Genomic DNA, 21,766 nt, shown 5'->3' with positions numbered 1-21,766 from the left:
TTGAACAGTTACAAGGACTTATGAAATGAGTTTTGTTTAATTCAGTACTCAGAATTCACAGACAAGCTTCCTTATTTAGATTCTTTCCCATCTAGTCTGCCATTTACCAGAGCTAAAGTGTGTGTCAAAGGAAGCAGGATTTGTCTTAAAGGCGATTTGGAGAAAATCTTCCTTCAATATTTAAGTGTCTGGCAAAGTCATGCTCACATGGATGTCAGTTTTGAGAGGAGGAAGTTTAAAATCAGGTGGCTTATTTACATTACTGGCTGAAAGCCTGTCTGATAGGATGACATGGAGACTAATTAATCACCTAGGGTCTCCTCATTTACTAATCACATTGCACAAAACTTCCCTGCTGACTGAGGCTCAAGGGCAAACCGTGGGCTTCCAGCCAGCTTATTTTTCATAAGCATTATGCTACCGCTATAAATTAATGTGAACCTAATATATTCTGTCAGCGGTTTACTTTCCCAGGGCGACCCTCTCTAGTTAAACAGCTTTAAATGAAATCTTGTATCAAAAATGAAAAGAAGTTTCTTGCAAAAGGAAAAAAGAATTTTAAGTCCTCTTTGCAATCTTTTTCCCCCACAGTATGTGCTATTTCAGTTCTGATAAAAATCTGCTAGATTAGCTGAATAGTGCACAGATGACGTGATAGTTTCTTTTTGTTATCTGAAAAGTGACCTTATGTTGTGCTTAGGTAAGAGCCTTTTTAATTACACTTTTAATGGCAATAATAGTGTATTTATTGAGTGCCTACTATATATAACACACATACCTTAACTCATTAATCCTCATATCAGTGCTGTGTGAATGCTAGGCAATAGTCTGTATTTATGGGTGAGAAAATTGAGGGTGTCAACTTGCCCAGGCCACATCCATTAAATGCTGGGGCCCAGATTTGAACCAAGGTTTGTCATCAGAGGTCAGGCTCATTTGGCTGTGTCACTATTTATACTTTGTATGATCCCTTTGTACTTTCTGTTTTAACTTCAGGAAATCAGCAGTCCTCTTAATTTTTAAAGATAAAGGCTGGGTGAGGTGGCTTATGCCTGTAATCCCAGCACTTTGGGAGACCGAGGCAGGTGGATCCCTTGAGGCCAGGAGTTCAAGACCAGCCTGGCAAACATGGTGAAACCTTGTCTCTACTAAAAAATACAAAAATTAACCAGGGGTGGTGGTGCACACCTGCAATCCCAACTACTCAAGAGGCTGAGGTAAAAGAATCGCTTGAACCTGGGAGGCAGAGATTGCAGTGAGCCGAGCTCACGCCTCTGTACTCCAGCCTGGGCCACAGACGGAGACTCCGTCTCAGAAAAAAAAGACATAATTTTTATTTCCATGTTGATTTTTTAATGTTCATCTGAATTAACAAATCATTTTAGAAGCTTGTTGATCTCTAGCACATCCTTTTATATCTTCAAATCACTTTAATGTCATGCCACGTTTATTCAGAGAACAAAAAATTATGGATGTCTTTAAACCAGAGGAAATAAGGGAAGCTTATTCACATCCCTCATGCTGTTGTTCATCAAGAGACTCTTCTAAACAATTCTAACAGAAAAGGAAAATTCCAGAGTGCATACACATGGATAGTTTCCAAGGCAGTGCTTGTTGAGAACCCAGCCTTCTCTCCTGAAGCTGTGAATAGTTTGTCTTATATGTAAATTAATTTCCAAGAGTCTGTGCAATAAAGTCTTATATAAAAGAACATATAAAGGAATGATTTGTCAAAACCCATTTTCCTTGTGAAAAATACCTAACTAAGGAGAGAGGTTGATATTCGGTGGCTTCTGTGGGCTCTGCGTTAAGCCAGTACTTTACTTCTTAGTATGCAGTGCTGATGTTCTTGGTTGAAAGGAATCCATTCCATTTCTTTTTATAGTGTCATGAAAAGTTGGAAAGAGGAAAAACTGAGCTGAACATACAGAATAAATAACTAAATGGTGCCATCAGGCTGCCCTTTTGTTTTCAGACATCCCCCCTCCTTCCTCCTTTGTGAGTCACTGAGCCAGTAAGACGGATCAAAGATGCCTCAGTGGATAGAACATTTTATGTGGAGGTTATTTGTCATCCACAACAAAGGACTAATTGCCTCTGTGCCTTCTTTCACATGATAATCAATGGATTGGGATCTCTTGATTGTGTCCCACGCATCCTGCATTCATCTCTCAAGATGTTTTAGGTTTTGATTGAATTTATAAAGCATCAGAAAGATGACATCAGTTCAGTGAAACTATTAAGGGAATGTTAAACAAGAGTATGGAAATATGAAAACAGAGCTTGAAGTGAAGGCACCTGTCATCATTCTTTTTGTAAATGTTGATTTGATCAGAGGTATAACCACTGTGATAGCTATGAAGAAGGTCAGGATGGAGCATTTATTTCAAAAGGCCCACCAGGAGAAAATTCAGTTCCTGTTTCAGCGTGCACTTGAGGTTCTCACAGATGACTTCTTGGATGACTTTGTTGCTAATGTTCTCAATCAGGTTTCCTTTTAAAGAAGCTTTCCGAATTCTGACAAGAAGCCAGTGTGCTCTCAGTCTAGTTTTCTGTAGTGGATTTGCCTCATGTGGGAGGTGGGGCACGTAGGCCACGGGAGCCTGTAAGTGTAGAAAACACCATTCAGCTCATTCTGTACAATGTCTGAAGCTTTGAAGTTACATTCTCCTGGCATTTAAATTATTTCAAAGGCAAGATGTTTACTAAAATGTACCTGCAACATGCAGTTATTTCTTAGGAACTTTTAATATTGACAGTTAAATTAGGATACTTTAAAGTGAAAGAATGATACATTGGCTGTAGCACAGACATCTGTTTAAAAATGGTCACTTTTCCCCTCTGTAAATGTATAAATGTCCTATATTTCTTAGAAAAGAAAGATTTCATCAGTGAAACAAACAAACAAAAAAACCAGAACCCACAAAAACAAAATAAAATTCAAAAACACACACAGATATGTAGACAGAGAGAGAGCATTTGTGGTAAGTGTTTTAAACATAGCTATTAATATCTCAGCAGCCCCCTCAGCTCTGATGGCGCTGACATCCCACAGGGCAAACCGAAGCAAGCCAGGGAGTTGGAGAACAATCTAAGACACAGACTCTCCTGTGGTACAATAACACTGAGTGTCAAGGACTGTGAAGGGTCTGAGATTTCACCCTGCATGCCGGCAAACAAGTTATCCTGCCACAGTGTCACAAGTCCCGGCAGAAGGCATCACACTGCTGGGGCAGAGACATAGGACTTTATTCATCACAGCAATGCCAGGAACCAGAGGATCAATATTTTTGTACACTTTCCCTGAGCCCTAATTCTTACAGGGTGGTGCAGAGAGGGCCAGGTGATACATAGTGAGTTGTATTCTAGGAGAGGAACCCTGAACTTAGGGAACTCCGATCTTTTATAATGGGCAGTAAGCCTCCCTGACCCTTGCTCTGTAAAGAAATACTGTATCTTTCAAGGCTATCTGCTGTTCAATTTTTCTTGAAAAGATAGTAATGAAGGACTCACTTGTAATGTCAGTCAGTGCCTTGCTGATAAGGTGGCTCACACCTGTAATCTCAGCGCTTTGGGAGGCTGAGGCAGGTGGATCACGAGGTTAGGAGTTCGAGACCAGCCTGACCAACATGGTGAAACCCCGTCTCTACTAAAAATACAAAAATTAGCCAGACGTGGTGGTGCACACCTGTAATCCCAGCTACTCAGGAGGCTGAGGCAGGAGAATCGCTTGAACCAGGGAGATGGAGGTTGCAATGAGCCGAGATTGCACCACTGCCCTCCAGCCTAGGCAACAGAGCGAGACTCAATTCTCCCCCCACCCCCCAAAAAAGTGTAGATGTGAGAATTGTCTCCCCACACGAACTGTTCTGGAAATAGGCACCAGATAAGTACCGATTCCATGAATGGCTGATCTGCGCTGCCTTCTAAAGGCAGTGCAGGTGCCAGATGACACAGCCATAACTGCAGCATTGTATCTCTGTTATTTTAACTGATGGGTAAAAGGTGGTATTTTAATTTATCCTGTATCTATGCAACATATTCTTTTCCAGATGTCTTCCCTGTGTTTGACAATCACAGTCTTGTGACATTGCAGCGGGAGTTATTACCCATTTACACTTGAGGAGACAGACTATCATTCAGTGACTTGACCAAGGTCACACACAGTTACTCTGCAGCTCGCCACTACACCTGGGGGCTCCTGACTCCCCATCTGATGGTCGTTGGAACACATTGTGTAACTCTGCCTCCTTTTTGTCTCCTACATAAGGTAAAGGATATTTCTAGATATTACAGAAGTGCCCCCAGGCCAGTCCTGAGTTCCTTCTTGGCAGTTTCCATGCCTCCCAACTCATCTTACCCAGACACATCATGCACAGTGTCTGGTGGTCATGATGGACTCATTTGAATTGAGAGAAGTTACTTTTCTAAATGCTTTCTTGTTGCTCTATATTTTAATGTCCACTTAATGGAACACAGTCTCCACTGTTGCCACCCCTTTGCTTAGTAGAGCTGGCCCCTTTCTCTCCTTAATGCATAATTGCTCTGTGGGCTTTGGTGTCACCTCTTTCTTGGTTTCCTGCTGCTCTTTTATCTAATTCTTCTGAATCTCCCCTTTGGGTCCCCTCTGTGCACTGCCACATAAATCTTCATGCTCTCTAAGACAATGCCTTGATTCTCTTTCCTCCAGACTGTACGTGGCCTTAGTGATAACCACAATCAGTTATTTATTGAGCCAGGCATGTGCCAGGCACCTTTTCATGTGCCACACACTTTCAGCACATGCATTATCTCATTTAGTCTTCACAATGACCCCACGACATAGATTCCACTTATCTCTGTGTTTTGTAGAGGAAGAAATAGAGGACTGACAAGTTAAATTACTTGTCTAAGGTCACAGAGCCAGTAAGTGGTGGAACCTGAATGCTAAGCTAAGTTTGACTCTGAAGCCAACTGCTGTCCATCCCCCAAATTTCCTTGTGCAAGAGTCAGAATCTTTCCACATCAGTGTCTGACATCTGTCTTGGTAATAATGCCTAAAACTGAAATTTCTCTCAAAATATTCTCCACTTCTAGTATTCCTAACTTTGTAAGTGACACCAAAAGCCTACCAAGTTGTTTAAGCTAAAAACTAGGACGTTTTCTTAGACTGCACTCTTTTCTTCACCTCCCAGGACATTCCCCTTCATCCATTCATTTTTTTCCTTTCCTTTTCTCTTGCTTTTCCTTTCCTTTCCTTTCTAACAGACTCACCGTCTCACTCAGGCTAGAATGCAGTGACGTGATCATACCTCAGTGTAACCTTGAACTCCTGGGCTCAAGCAATCCTCCCACCTCAGCTTCCCGAGTAGCTGTGACCACAGACACATACCACCACGCCTGGCTGATTTTTTAAATTTTATTTTTATATTTATTTTTTATTTTCACTGTGTTGCCCAGGCTGGTCTCAAACTCCTGGACTCAAGCAATCCTCCCACATTGGCCTCCCAAAGTGCTGGGACTACAGGCTGAGCCATTGCACCTGGACCTAAAGGCCCATCGTTTTAACCTTGCACCCTGCTGCTTCCTGCCACTGAGTCCATAGAGTCTCCGCCTTTTCATCTGCTGTTTCCATCTTGCTGCGGCTGCCTCTTCCTTTTTCAGCTGGTGTCATTCTCACCAAATTAGTAGCCTCCCAATTTGTCTTGCTACCTGCAGTCTCATCTCTCTTCAATTCATTCTTTGTACTGTGCTGGAATGATGTTTCTGAAATGCAAATCTGATAACTATTTTGCTTAAAATCCTTGGTTGGCTTCCCATGGCTTGCTGGTCCCTTGGTACCCATAACACATACAGCCATGCTGATCAGGCCCCCACTTAGCCCTTCTAGCCCAGAGGTTCTCAAACTTTACCACATGTCACAATTACCTGCAGGGCTTGTTAATAAGACAGAACTTGCTGGGCTCCGCCCCCAGAGTTTCTGATGCAGTAGGTCTGGAGCTGCCTCAGAATTTGCATTTCTGACAAGTTCCCTGGTGCTACCACTGGTGTGGGGACCATAGCCTGCCTAGTGCCTTGTCTGGCTCTCTCTGCTCCAGCCCTGGAACCACATGCTGGTTCCTGAAGGGACATGCTGTTCCAGGCTTTGATCCTTTTGGATAAGCTGTTGCCTCTACAGGAGATAGTCTTTCTATCGCCTTCTCTTTAAAATACAGTTCAAGTGTCACTTCCTAGGAAGCTTCCTCTGACCCCTGCAGTGATCTCGTAGTTTCTGTGGCAACCCGTGTGCATCTCTAGGAATGCTCCACTTCTGTAATTGAGTTGTCATTTATGTATCTCCCACCCACTCCCACCAGAACATTAGCTCTTTAAGAAAAGATATCTATTTTCTTCTTCACCCTTCTATCCCTGGCACCTAGCATGGTGGCTGGTATATACTGCAGATATTCATTAAATAAATGGAATGATATAATCCTGCTTTTACCTTAAAAAAATAATTCCATTTTGGATTTTATTTGTGTCCACCTTTATCATACCTTGTTTTTAAATGTCAAGATAGGCTGAGCGTGGTGTGGCTCATGCCTGTAATCTCAACACTTTGGGAAGCTAAGGGGGGAGGATCACTTGAGCCTCGGAAAAGTTAAAAAAAAAAAAAAGTCAAGATGTTTCAACATAAAAACAGTGTGCATCTGACAGTATTAAACATTAGAGGCTGCCATTAGAGAGAGCTTATAGCTCAACTCTCTAATGCAAACAGCAGTTTATTCCTACAAAGGCTGATGTTTGTCTATAGATAACTTACTTCTCATGCCTCTGATTTGAAGTGCTTGAGTAATTCCTCAGTCCTTCTCAGCCTTCAGAACGTTTCTCTGGTATGTTTTTCAGCCTTGGATTTATCTAATCAGGGAGTTACAGATGGAATAGTGCAAGCCGTTCTTTTACTGAGACAAGCAAAGATTAGTGGGCTATAAACTTGCAGCCTCCATGTTTCCATCCAAAAGAGGATGTCTCATCCCTCACTTTCCCTTTTACGTGCCTGCATTGCCTGGGTAATTTCCAAGAAGAGTATCAGTTTGATTGCTTGCACAGCCCTCCCTTTTCTCCCCTCCCCATCTCAGATGACTAGTTCCTGCCAAAATGTCAAGCTCCAAACCCTAACAAAGGAGTTTCCAAACAAGACTGTCCCTGGATTGTAGACACTTCTTCAAGGGGTGCCCCGGCCTTCTTCTGGTGTAGTGCAAGTTCAAAGGCAAAGAGCCCTTTCATCCTCTGGGAAAACAGAGAACACAGTTCCAAAAATGCTTGGATACCTCCAAAGAGACCTCCTCCCCTGCCTCACCCCTTTCCCAGGCTCTGCTGTGTGGTGTTTTTCAAGAACCATTGGATTTTAGCCATGTCGTTCTGTTTCCATAATTCAACAAGCAAGCAGCGGGCAGCTCTTTCCTGCAGGTGGATGTGTGGCTGAATTATATATTTCTCACACAGCAAGTAACAACGTCTTGTCCAGTAGTTCAGAACAACTGGTATCTCCATTCAGTTATTTGGAAAGAAATTTCCCTCTGCCAGAGCACGATTAGTCTCTGAGCACCATCAGTCTCATGCCTGTTTTGCATGTCTTGTAGTTCACTGTAAGCCTGTCACAGGATTAAAGCATGAAAGCAATTAATCTGGTCTCTTATTTATGTCTTAGGACCAGTCTTAATCTGTTTTGTGGTGTTGCTACAATAGAATACCTGAGACTGGGTGATTTATAAAGAAGAGACTTAGCTCACGGTTCTGCAGGCTGGGAAGTTCAAACGCATGGCCCTGGTTTCTGGCGAGGGCTTCCGTGCTGCATCATAACATGCCAGAGATGCACAAAGGGGAGACAGACACGTGCAAAGAGGGATCAAACAGGAGAAGGAATCTCACTTAATGCCAGCCAACTCTTCTGGGAAATAATTCATTCCGAGAGAACTAATCCAGTCTCAGGAGAGCGAGAACTCACTACTGTAAATACAAGTGTTCAGTTACCTCTAGAATAACTGCAAGCCATTCATGAGAGCTCTGCCCCCATGACCCAAACACCTCCCGCTAAGCCCCACCTTCTGACGCCACCACATTGGGGATCAAATTTCAATGTGCATTTTGGTGAGGGCAGACAAACCATGTCCAAACCATGGCAGTATACTTTTGGCTGCATGTAACAGAAAGCCCCCAAAGTAGCTTTAGCTAAGATGAGAGGCACTTACTTAAAATAGGAGCCCAGGGGATTGTATGGAACCCAGCACAAGGAGTGCAGCCACAGGTCCCAGGATAAGAATCCGGAAGCAGTCAGGAACATAAGCTTCTTTGGGTCTCTTTTCTACTGTCTATGTCTACATAATATCCCCCAGTCTATTCTAGCATGAGGAAGGTTGACAAAAATCACTTTATCCAATACCAGATGCTTGGGAAAAGGGAGACTCTGGCCCAGCCTGGTATTCATTGGAACAGCTTTTCCTGAGTCATGTGTCTGACCCTAATGACTCATCTGTCCAGAGAGTGGGAGAAGGCTCATCCTCCACAAATATGCCTACGGGAGCCCCCGATGGGGCAGGGCCAGTTTTCATAAAGGGGGATGTGGATGGAGGAGCTAACTCGATTAATATTGGTTGTTATTTGTATCCCACATTCTTCTGAAAGGATTCTGTAAAAAATAGGTACAATGAAACCAAACCCATTCACATAGGATATCATGCAAAAACCAGGAGCAATAAGGTTAGGGAGAAGAAAGATGCATCTAAAAGCCCTGATGGAGAGAAACTTCTTTAATGCGGAAATTAAATTAATCAAAATTAGTGGATTTAAAAGTTCTAAGACTAGTCACCCAGAATTCATGAACTAGGTTGCTAAGAAAAGAAATAGAAAAGATGTAAAATTAAGTACCATATGAATATCTGACTAGAGTGTGTTAGTTTCTTTTAAACGCATGGGATACTGTATACATTTTTCCTGGAAGGACCCTCAAGCTGAAATTGAGGAGAGGATGAATGGGAGGCCAGATGCTGCCACTTCCTATGAGCACATGCTCTCTGGTTAGCACAGGCCGCATCACTGATCCCTGTTATCTGATCCCAGGTCACATCACTCTTTCATAATCCTCTGTGTTTGGGTGTGTGTATGTGTAAATGTCAAATAAGAGCACATGCAGCGAGTGATACCGAAGTTCAGGAGAGGGAGAGAGAGAGAGAGAGTCTCTGATCACTGTGAACTAGTATATTTTCTTGTACTTGGAGGAGGCAGGATGTGAAGCTGCATTTCATATTGACCAGTTGTAGATGGCAGGGATGGAGGGGCAGGTTGAGAAACGTGTCAGGAAAGAGGCAGGAACTGATGTTAATGAAAATACTGTGCCAAGCACTCAGTGCTTACATGGTCACATCAACACACACAATTGCTTTGTGCAGTTCTGAGGTGCCCTTCTTATCTCCATGTGACAGGTAAGGACACCAGAGCTCTAGGAATTCAAGAAACCCTCCAGTGATTGATTGTCTCAGGTGAAACCAGAGTCCTCACCACAGCTGCAAAGCCCGACCCAGCCTGGTTCCTATCATCCTCTGTTGTGGCTGCGCCTCCAGACTTTCCCTGTAATGCTGTTCCCCCGACACCCACCGTTCACTCCTTCACGTCTTTTGTGTTTTTGCTTATATGTCACTTTCTTAGTGAAGACCTCCCTTGTTTTCTCTACTTTCGTATTGTAGTGTCTCCTCTGTCTTCTGCCACATGACAAGCCTCTGACACTGATCTCTTTCCACAGCACTTCCCATTTTTAAAAATTCCCTGCATCTACTCACTTATGTTTCTTTATATTGCCTTTCTCTTCCAGCGCACTTCAACTAGAATGTCTACCCCAGAAGACCAGTCACTTTGTTTTGTTTCCCAGTTTGTCCAAAGCCCCTAGATGACCTCCTTGCTCGTGGTAGATGATCAATAAATATTTGCCAAATGAACGAAGACCCTTCCCCAAGATCATGAAACTACGAAGCACTGGAGTCAGGGTTCAGCAGGCAGGGTGCACTCGGGCCACACTGAAAGGAGGCCATCAGGACTAAGTGACGTGAGAGATGGTGACCCTGGCCCGGATGGGACATGTCCTGTTTACAGTTTGAGCTTTATCAGTCACGCCATCTTACCATGAGGACTCCGGACAGTTTGAATGCACAAACTGGGACATGGAGACCCAGTGGGAAAACTGGGATTGACTTTCTGCATATTGAATTTTCCACCAGCCCACAGTTACTCCTTTGACATGTCCAGAATTGTGCCCAGAGGTTTTTTATTCCTGAAACAAGTCCCTCCTCTATAAAGACACTTATTTTGTTATTATAAGTATTTAGCACATTTGTGTGGACCCCTGCTAAAACTGGAGTGTTGTTCAGACTAAAGTGTCAGAAAATATATAATAGTACAGGTGCTGCAGTTTCAGGAAAATACATCTTTCCTAATGGTACTTCCCCCCTTTCCTCCTTTTCGTGCCAAATTTTTAAATGCATTTCTCCTGTTTATTCAGGCAGAGATTAAAACTTTCTTAAAGACTTCATCAGAATGTTGGGTTTTTTTCCATTCATTGTTATTTAGGATGATATTTTTGCGACTCCAATTTAGGTGAGAAGATTAACTTGATCTTTATTTTCCTCTATCATATTTACCTTGTGTGCTGTTATTTTGAGTCTGTTCACAGGATCCTGGGCAGATGCCATCGATGTAATTGCTGTATTTTTAAGCAAAGAGGATTTAAAGTGTCAATTTAAGAATTGTCTGGGAGCTTGATGTATACTATATATGTATATAAACTTTTTATGAATAAAAGCAGGGGTGTTGGAATTATATGTAGATTTTAAAATACTTTATTTTTAAAAAGTATACAAACTGAAATTTATTTCAGAGAGAATTCAGATAGCAGCCAAAATACCCAGAGAAGAAAACTGCCCTTCAGAAGTGCCACTAGATCAAGCTAGTTATGAAATTGGCACCTGAGAATAACTTCTGTCAGAGAGGATGTAAGTCTTCGGAATTTTGAAGAGCCATAGTCTCTGTAGAAGATGCCAGAAATGTAGGCATTATCCTTAACACCTCCTTTTCCTTCCCCTTTCTCCCACCCCCACTGAAAATGTCAGTTTTACTTCTCAGTAGCTCTCAATTCCATCCATTTCATCATGTTTCAGCCCGGGACATGATCAGATCTTGCCTGTATTACCAAAGTCACCTCCTTTTGGTCCCTGTAGATCCACTCAGACTCTAATCTTTTCTGCAGCCCAGGTCCTCATTTTTCCAAAGCCCAGATCTGCAAAGACCTGCCTGCCTAATCCACCCCTGCTCACCACACATAGCTGGCCTTTAAATGGCTTCCTGGCACTTGTAGGGGAATGACTGGATTCCTTAAGGTGGGCTACAAGGCCTGCATGGGCTGATCCATGCTCGTGTCTCTAATTGCAAACCTGCTGTACCTTCCCCACTTCCCCCATTCTCTGTGCACCAGCCATACCAATTGCCTTTTAGACCTGTTTACTTGTCATGCTTTTCTCTCCACTGGGACTTTGTACATTCTCTGCCTGAAACACTCTTCCTCCTTTCTTTGCTCATTAACTCCTTCTCATCCTTTGGACTCCCTGTGCGCATTTCTCACTCAGGGAAAACTTCAGATGCCCTTCCGGGTCAAATCCCCCTGTTATAGTTTCTTTGGCCTTATTTGTTTCTCCTTTGTAGCACCATCAGGAATGATTTTACATTTTACTCTTTATTTGATGGCTGTCTCTCTCTCTCTTACTGGACTGTACGCTCATTGTAGGCAGGAACTGTTTCTGTTTTCTTACCTTCATTTATCCCAAGAGAAAAGTAGTGTCTAGCACAAAATAGGAACTGAAGAATATTTGTTGCAGATTATAAATGAATGGATGAATGGCTTCTTGAAGTATCCATTTTTATACCAGTTAGAATAAGGCACTGTACTAATTTCAAAATGTTGGAGGTTCAGCAAGGATGAAAACCACCAGATAGGGAGGAAAGGATCTTCCTCTTGTAGAACTCAGAGAAAAGTGGGGCAGATGTGTCCCTCCAGAATTAACTAATCACCCTCATCACACCCTGGGGCCATTTTCCTCTCCAGCTGTTCCCAAGGGTCAACTCTGCTGCCTCTCCTTCCGCTGTCAGCCTGCTCGAGGGCCGTTCTCACTCCCAGGTGGGAAAAACATACCTTTGATGCCTAGAAATTAAAAGAGTAATTTAGAGTCTTAGGGCATGAGTTTCATTATAGTTCTCCATCCCTGAGCTTGCTCTATGGACAAACATTCTATGCATATTAGGAAAGTATAATAGTTTTGATCTTGGGCTAAGGATTGAGATTTTCTGAGCAATGTAGCTCAGGCACCTTTATGATCTTGGGAGAAATACTTAAAATTCTTTTTTTTTTTCTTTTTTGTTTGAGATGGAGTCTCACTCTGTCACTAGGCTGTAGTGCAGTGGCGCGATCTCGGCTCACTGCAACCTCCGCCTCCCAGGTTCAAGTGATTCTCCTGCCTCAGCCTCCCAAGTAGCTGGGACTACAGGCGTGCACCAACACGTCCAGCTAATTTTTGTATTTTTAGTAGAGACAGGGTTTCACCACGTTGGCCAGGATGGTCTTGATCTCTTGATGTGGTGATCTGCCCACCTTGGCCTCCCAAAGTGCTGGGATTACAGGCATGAACCACCGCACCTGACCTTAAAAGTTCTAAGTCTCAGTTTCCTTATCTATAAAATGGGGATTAAAACAATATCTAGTGCCTGGGATATTGTTGTGGGATACTTTGTACCAACATTATTCTATAAAAATATAATGCAAACCACTTATGTAGTTTGTTTTCCATAGCTATCTTTAAAAGGTGAAATGAAATTAATTTTAATGTATCTTATTTGACCCAGAATATCCAAAATGTTATCACGTCAACATGAAATCAATAATAAATATTAGTGAGATATTTTACATTCTTTTTATTCATATTAAGTTTTCAAAATTCAGCCTGCACTTTACACTTAACGGCACAGCTCAGTTTGAAACAATAGTCATGTGCCACGTAATGATGTTTCAGTTAACAACCAACTGCATGTACAGTGGTGGTCCCATAAGATTTTTATACTGTGTTTTTACTATGCCTTTTCTATGTTTAGATATGTTTGGATGCCAGATACTTACCATTGTATTACAGTTGCCTACCCTATTCAGTACAGTGACATGCAGTATAGGTTTGTAGCCTAGGAACAATAGGCTATACCATATAACCTAGGTGCGTAGTAGGCTATACCATCTAGGCTTGTGTAAGTACACTATGATGTTTGCATGACTACACATTTCTCAGAACATATTCCCTTTATTAAGCAACACGTGGCTGTAGTTTAGCCATACTTAGCATTCAACAAATGCTGGCAAGATTATTGTTATTTATTTTAAAACATCAAAATTTGGGTTGACAAACATTTGTACTGCACATTTGCGTATATTGCCATGTGGGAAGATACCTCAGATAAGATGCCTCAGATACATTTTTTTCTATTTCAAAAGAGTAAGGGGTTGACTTTAAGAGTTCTCAGCTATTTCCTGCAAGTGGGCCTCCCTGGGTTTCAGAATGAGGTCAGTTTGGTGGTTTATGGTCGTCTTTTCTTTGGGAGGTGGGAAGGGAAACTGAATGTGCCTCAAGTATTGCGTGCCTGTCTCTGTTTTTGGCTCTTCTCTGTTTAATTATTTGGAACTGGAACAACTTGATTTTAAAACAAAACATATGGTCTGAGAGTAATTGGGAGGACATTTGCTAGTGATGTAGCACTGAAGGTATGTATCAAGTTGAGGCCCAGGCTTGCACCACTTGCTTGCTTAGGTATTGAGTATTTTCCTTCACTTCAAATTGTGTTCTTTCCCAGTTCTTAAACCCTTGTTTGGAAAGTCACAGTGAAAGCAGGAAATACAGGAGCAAGATTGTAAAGGAAATTGTGAGTCTTCTTTAAATCCCCTACTTTTTTTCTCTCTCCTCTTTATGGAAAACCATTGGTTTCCAAGCTATTTATATGGCTCGTGAATGAAAAAAGTTGTCTCAAAGTGCCAAGAGGAGAGAGGAAAACTTTATTTAAAAAGGAGAATGTGGACCCACCATTGAATTTCTCTGTTCTTCTGCTTAACTCCATTGCTGACACCAAAGTAGGGAACAGAAGTTCCACAGCCAATGCTTATGTGAAGGCAAGATTGTTGTCTCTCTTTACCTTTTCCACACCCCTTTGCTTGCTGGGGGAGGAATATATGATATGCTGATCATGTACCATGTAATTCCAGCCTGAATGCCTCAACTTTTTATATCATGGGGGCAAAGGGGAATTTATCAGGACTGGTAAGAATATGTATTTCTCTCGTTCAAGTCTCTGCTCCTCTACTTAGAAGCTATGTGCCTCTGAGCAAGTTATTTAAACTCTCTAAGCCTCATTTTCCTCTTTCCTAAAAAGGGGATAATAATAGCGCCTATTTCAGAGTAAAACTGTTGTGACGCTTAACAGAGACATTGCACACAAAGCACTAAGCGCAATGCCTGGAAAGTAATAAAAACAGTTCTTAGCGATCAGGCACAGGTCTTCGGCAGGAACGTGTCCACCCCATCAGCAGTGGGAGGGACAGTGAATACTGCATCAGGGAAAATAACCAAACATTTATCCATGAGGAGCTTCAGCATTGGAAAGTCAGCCATTTCACTGGGTTGTGTTTGATGTCAGTGTGTGGAAGTCAAAGCCTTAACTCTGTGCTTCTGTGCTTCCTAGGTCTCATGGGAGCCTGGACACTCACTTGTCAGTGGTCGTTCTCTTTTGCCTGGCACCTATAAATATGAGAAGAACATGCTGAATTGTTTTATTTTTGTACTACAGAGCCCTAAGAACCTTTGAGTCATTTGGGGATTCACTTGTTTTGGATCTGAAATGTAAAATGAAATAGCACTCCGACCAGGGCTGAGCATGATTTTTCTGTTGGGATAGTGAAACGAGAAATTTTTCTGAACACTTTCCAAAGAGTCCGCTATAAGAGCAAGGGGTAGGAAGAAAGGGGTCCTCAGTTCTTGCCAAATCAAGGACATGCTTTTCTGTATAGGGCTCAGATTGTATTGTGTGTTGCCTTGCTTCAATGTCAGATGAGTGTCCAGAGCTTTGGGAAGGTCTGCTTTTGAAAACACCACTATGTTTTCGGAGTAGCTGGTTGTCTTTTGTCAGTCCCCTTTTCTTTCTGCTCTGCCATCTGTCCAAGTCCCATTTGGATTTATTAGTCATTGCTTACAAAGTATCAGGAACTCCCTGCTGAGAACCATGAAACCCTCGCCCAGTGGGCAGGTCTCAGATTTCCCTGGAACTGTAAAAAATAACCCCTCTCGCTCATGTTTTTCTTGCATACCCCTCTCAGTGGACCACTTTCTCCACATTAACTTAATCAAGATATTAGTAAAATAAACAGTGTGCTGCCATCAGACTGAAACTTCTTGTCTCTTTTCAGTGTTCAGAAAGGAAATTGAGAGTTGCTATTGATAATAAACATGAAGCATATCTTTACTCATGGCCAATTACACAGAGTCCTGATCATTGAATTTTTAGTGGGTGGACAGCCCTGTACAATGTGTCATCAAGTCTGTGTCACCCCAGTTACAAAACACTCCATTGTTTTCTATATCAAGGGGGAGAAAACAAATTATGAGATACCATGGATTTTAAGATACATCCCAATTTCAGATGTGTTCAAATGTGGGGAAAATATGTGTATCTTATAGCAGATGGAATACAGTGAGAATTAATTAAAATGGAAAGCCCTAGGCCGGGAGTGGTGGCTCACACCTATAATCCCAGCGCTTTACGAGGCCGAGGCGGGAGGATTGCTTGAGCCCAGGAGTGTGAGACTAGCCTGGGCAATATAGTGAGACCTTGTCTCTACAAATAATTAAAAAATTAGCCAGGCATGGTGGCTTGCACCTATGGTCCCAGCTACTTGGAAGGCTGAGGCAGGAGGATCGCTTAAGCCTGGGTAGTTGAGGCTGCAGTGAACTGTGATCGAGCCACTGCTCTCCAGCCTGTGCGACAGAGTAAAACCCCATCTCAAAAGAAAAAGAAAAAGAAAAACAGTAAAATGGAAAGTCCTCCTGGTTATCACCTGTTCCTCTCCTGGCATCCCCCCAGTCCTCAACACAGCTAATTGACAGAATGGTGAGAGGTGTGGGTATGTATGAGATGTGCCTCTGCCTTGGGGCTGAATGTGTAGCTCAGTCCCATGTGTTGTATACTCTGTGTATATATGAAGTTGTGGAACTGAGTTGAAACCAAGAAGGGTGGTGGGAGGTCCTCTGAACTAAAATTTTACACAATCGAAGTTTCTGAAAACAGAACTTAGGAATTTTCTTTGCGTTACATTGATAAGATTCTTGTTACCTTTTGAAGGCATGATCAAAGAGGGACATCTGAGGCTCTGCATGCCCCTCCCTGACCTGACCCGTTTGTAATGGCTCAGTGCTGAAGAGAACATGCCACCTCTTCTAAGTTCATGCCTCTGCTTATCCGTTTTCCAGTGACCGCAGGCCTCAGATCCATGGGGAATCTGTTTCCTCCCCTACCCTAAAAGGCAGCATATTAAATGTTATTGATAATTTCATTGTATTCAGGATTCTACCTAATTATTATTCTTCATAATCTGAATGACTTCTAACCAACTGTGTGTCTCCAGCCCTAGTGCTGTAAAAATTTTAAGCAGAGGGATTATGGTATTTATTTTCCTGGTAAAGATGAGTGCCCACACTTTAGGAAAAGCTATTTCCCAGCCAGGTAAAGCGACAAAAGAATTGATTGAAAAATTTCTTCTTTATATTAGCGCCATTTTCCCTTGTATTTACACTGCTTTCTTTCTTTTTCAGTTTTTGGGAATAACGTTTCTTGGAATTGGACTGTGGGCATGGAATGAAAAAGTAAGTTGAATATGAAAATGCACACATTGTGGTTGTTAGAGGCTGCACACCATATTATGTATTATCCCCGTTTCTCTTTGACAGCCACAGAGTATAAACATGGCTCTTTAACGAGAAAAAGTGTTGGTGGAAGATTAATGTCATATTCTCAAAGACACTTTAGGAATTGTGCCTAAATTGATGACTGCATCAAAATAATTACTGAAGTAACAATACAAGTGCTCAACAGAGAATGTACCTTGGAATTTGATCAGTTAGCCAAAGATCGATGTTCCTATGGGATATTTTCTCACTCAGGCACAAGAATTCCAGTAATGATTATAAATATCACTAAACCACCTATAGCCTTTTTTTCTCTTCTGCTTTTTCTCTTTAACCCTTTGGAAGATAACTCAAGCCATAAAAAACGATTTTTTTAGTATGTTACATGATAAACTATTAGCATGTGGATTGAAGGAAGTGGGATATAACTTCATGTTTGAGTATCAGATACACTCATCGCTAATGTAAATAATGGCTGCTGGTGGCAAGTATTAAGAAATATACAGTTTATGATAAAATACAGTATAATAAAAGAGAAATCTGGAAATACAGAGTAATCTACGTGACAGTGAAGATACAGTGTTCTGGGCAGTTTCTGCTCTAAGAAATACACTCATGCAGACATCGCCTGTGTCCATACCTCTCTTCCCATCGCACCTTCGATTTTTCTCTACAGCTTCCCCTACTGAGGCCACCACTGGAATTCAGCAATGAATATAAACCGCCCTCCCCTTTTTCCTTCCTTCTTTGCAAATGAAATCACCTGCAGCATTTTATCTATCCTTGTATCTGGCTATACACAAAAGCTTTATTATCTCCTACCCTAAGGGCAAGGGGATGGATAGACTGGTTAAAAGTTGCCATAAACTAAAATTTAGCTTAAATTTTCCCAGAAGACCATTCTTTGATCCCATAGGTATTTCACCCTCTAGTCTGACCCTGGTCTGAAGCTGAGAGTTCCTTTGAAGTGGTAAGTGCATTAAGAAAGGAGAGAAAAACTGGGAAGGTCCAGTGAACAAAAGCCCCTCAGAGGCCAGTAGGCATTTCCACAACTGAAATAATGTTCGGACAGACCACATAAAACAAAACTCAAAGCAAATCCTGAGTTTTGCAAATGAACCATGCTGTATTTATGTACAGAATTCTTCTACAGAATGTAAAATGTTTTATGGAAAATGAACCACTTCTTAGCAACAAGAGTAACTGGGGCTACCTGGAGTTTTGAGGCAGGGCAGTAATTACGTATGAGATGAGACAAAATAAGCTCCCAAAACCGAGATAATTTCATCTCTAGAAACTTTTACATTGAATAACGGTTGGTCTTGTCTTGGATTATGGTTACCTTTTGCCTCAAGCCTATTGTGAGCTTGGAAATTTGTGGAATCTGGGAAGTTGGTTAGATGCCAGATAACATAGCTTTTTATAACTCCTTCAATAAGAGTCCATTTCTATCTGCTTTGAAAAAATGCTGGAAGGCATTAAATGAACTAATTGTCTGTTCTAGCAATAAACAGCAGTTGGTAATTTTGAAGTTTTTTAAATTTTCTCTTTATGAAATATAATTATCTTTTTGTTTCATCAGTTGCCTCAAATGCCTCTTCTCTGATAAAATCACAAACTTCTAAAACTGGCAGTGTCATACAAATATCAGAGCAAGGGGATGTTGTGGTCTTTAGGGAGGGATGAAATAGCAGTTCCTTTTTTGTAAGGGCCACCATCAGCCAATAGAAGATTTCTCTTGAGATCCGAAGTTAACCTGGCCAAGGTTACCCACCTGTGTGTAGCAGAACTCCATAAGCAGGGAGCAAATAGAGGCAGCAGAGGGTGAAGCCGGTGTTAGCCATGCACTAGCCCAGTTTGGTGAGTGCTGGCCATGTGGGGCCTGAGTGTGGGGAATACAATGAGGGATGCAGAGTCCCTGTCTCATGGAGCTTGCATTCTATTGGGTCACTAATGAGAAGCAGTCACTGCCCAAGTATGTTTGTCCAGGTACTGGTGAGTGAGGGCAGGAAACATCAAGTTAGAGAGTGGTGGGAAAAGGAGTCTTTTAGATGAAGTAGTTGCTAACAGCCTCTCTGAGGAGGTGGCATTGGAGCAGAGACCTGGATGAAGGAAGAAGGATCTGCATGGTACCGGGGGAAGAACATTCTAGGAAGAGGGAATAGCAAGTGCTGTGGCCCTGAGGCAGGGACTTTGGTGACTCCAGGGAACAGCAGGAAGGCCAGTAGGCCTGGAAGGGAGAGAGCAAGGACAAGAAGAGGTGGGGTGTGTTGCCAGACAGAGGCCGGACTGGGCAGAGCCCTGCAAGAAGTTTGTATATATTCTAGGTACAAGAGGAAGCCACTAGTGCATTTTGAAAAGTCTAATAAAACTTTTGTTTTAAGACCACTCTGGTTGCTAGGTGGGAAAAGAGCACAGCTTTGCGGCTTTGCTATGGACTGAATGTTTGTGACTCCCCACCCTGCCAAATTAATTTGCTGAGGCCCTCATCCCCAGTGTGATGATATTTGGAGGTGAAGCTTTAGGGGGGAGGTAATTAGGTCATGAGGGTGGAGCCATCATGAATAGGATTATTAATGCCCTTCTGATAACAGAAGACACAAGAGAGATTATTTCTCTGTCTGCCAGGCAAGGACATAACCAGGAAGAAAGCCCTCACTAGACACCGAATCTGCTAGCACCTTGATCATGGACTTCCCAGCATCCAGAACTATGAGAAGCAGATGTTTGTTATTTAAGTCACCCAGTCTGTGATCAGTGTTATACAGCCGACTAAGACAGGGGTAAACAGACCTGAGTTCAAATACTGGCTCCTCCAGTATTTGAGATGTGTGGAACCCACACATCTCATCTGTGTGATGTTGGCCAACTGAGTTAACTTCTCTGAGATGCCCTTTCCTTGTTTGGCAATAGGTATACTATTCTCACCTTATAGGATTGTTGTGAAGATTAAATGAGACCTCCCTCAACACAGTGTCTGCTGTAAGGCAGATGCCCACTGGAGACATGGCTTCCTCCCCTGGACACATGACCATAGGCTGTCCACTCTTAATATGGGGCAAGAACACAAAGGTAGTTTTGAAAGCGGCCTCAAATTTTGGGAGAGTTTCAGACTCCAATCCATGGACCAGTGAATTGGTTTTGTTTTGTGGTCTCTTGAGGAGGATGTGAAGTGTGTTGATCTCGTTGGTAACTGCAGTGACTGCTCTCTCAAAGCCCTTTGGGTTAATTTCTGAGTTGGGCCAGGCCTCTGCTGGAGTGAGTTTTCAAGGTGTACCCCAGCCTGGTAGACAGTCTGGTGGACACTGTGCACCTGCTGAGCTGACACCACCAGCCCATGAATCAGTACATCCCCCAGACCCAGATGTGGCGACATTTACTTATAAGAGGCCTGGAGGGTAAATCCCCAAACCAGATCATAGCTGGAAGGATGAGATTTCCACTAGAAGAAACACATTTTCTTAACAGATAGGACTTTCAACATATTCATGTGAAGTACAGAAGCATTGAAAGCAAAAATGATTACCCCACACTTAATATCAGTCTGAGTTTTAAACCTAGGGCTAATATTGCAGTTCAACATTAAACATAATAATTTAAAGAATTCATTTTGTCTGAGTTTTAAATCAACTGTAAAGATGCAAAGGATGACTGTCTCCAGGGGAAGCCGATTTATGTGCAATTGTTCAGTGATCATAGGATCTGCTGTTTGGAAGGAACATTAATAATTATGTGACATGAATCACCTCCACAACATCCTTGACAACATCCAGTGATAGTCAGCTCATTCATTCAAATAACATTTATTGAGCACATAGCATGGGCAGGGCTTGTGCTGAATTCTAGGGAAATGTGGATGAAGTGACATAGTTTCAGTCCTCATGGAGTTTATCCAGTTGTAGGAAGGGTATGTGCATATACATAAAATAATACATTGCAATAAATGCTACTTAGGGGTGTATATATGTTTAATGGTTCCCACAGCAAAGTGCTTACCATTTCCGTCTCTTTAGGTTGCCCTTCCTGTTGGAAAGACCTTCGTTCCACCAAATTAGAATCATGTCCCACTAGTTTTCACTCACTGATTCTGGATCTACCCTGTTGGATCCCACAGAATAAGTCTTTCCACATGTTAACCCGGGAAGTATGTCAGGGTGAAGTCCTGGTTCCTTCTGAGTTTCCAGGCTAAACATCTGCTTCTCTCTAGGTGGTCCTTGCAGGATGTGGGCTGGAGCCCCTTGTCCATTTTGTTGGTGCTCATCTGGCCCCACTCTGGTGTGTTTTCTGCACAATGGAGAGGAAGCTTTAGGGGCTGTAGAGTGTGTGGCTGGATTGCATCCTTTCTCCCCTGATCAATCTAGCTTGGGATCCACTGTAGATTACGGTGTCTGCAGCTCACTGAGAATCCCAAGTTGGTTGCAGACCCAACTGGTTACCCCATCCACCCCACCTATGGCTGATTTTCAGAGGCAGTCGCAGGATGCCACGATGACACAGTGATATTTCAGCCCACCTGTCCACCTGCTGAGATCACTCCAGAGCCTCCATCTAGCATCTTCCCCATTCCGCCCAGCTTGGTTTCAGCTGTACATTTTGATCAACCTCCTCTCTCTATTCCTTCTGCTAAGGCAGACTGTCCATTTGCCCCACCATGCCACCTGGGAAAATTCTGATTCAGTAGGTCCAGGATAGACACTGGGATGCTCTATTTTAACAAACCTCCTAGATTGTTGTGACTGCAGTCAAGTTTAGTTATCATTGATAAAAGCCAGTGA

General features: G+C 42.4%; 1 protein-coding gene across 3 annotated transcripts in view; it reads left to right on the top strand.

The window, feature by feature from the left end:
• The window catches only part of TSPAN5 (tetraspanin 5), a 181,065-nt gene that overhangs the window by 127,800 nt on the left and 31,499 nt on the right, over positions 1-21,766 (top strand). For all 3 annotated transcript variants that reach the window (NM_001194290.2, XM_015138828.3, XM_001104834.5), the window contains exon 2: positions 16,899-16,949. In NM_001194290.2, coding sequence (NP_001181219.1) covers positions 16,899-16,949 — 51 coding nt within the window. The remainder of the gene's footprint in view (positions 1-16,898; positions 16,950-21,766) is intronic.

Source organism: Macaca mulatta, chromosome 5 (genome assembly GCF_049350105.2).
Source record: "Macaca mulatta isolate MMU2019108-1 chromosome 5, T2T-MMU8v2.0, whole genome shotgun sequence".
Taxonomy (NCBI): domain Eukaryota; kingdom Metazoa; phylum Chordata; class Mammalia; order Primates; family Cercopithecidae; genus Macaca; species Macaca mulatta.
The sequence above is the reverse complement of the archived record's forward strand: the minus strand, read 5'-3'. Positions and strand labels throughout refer to the sequence as shown.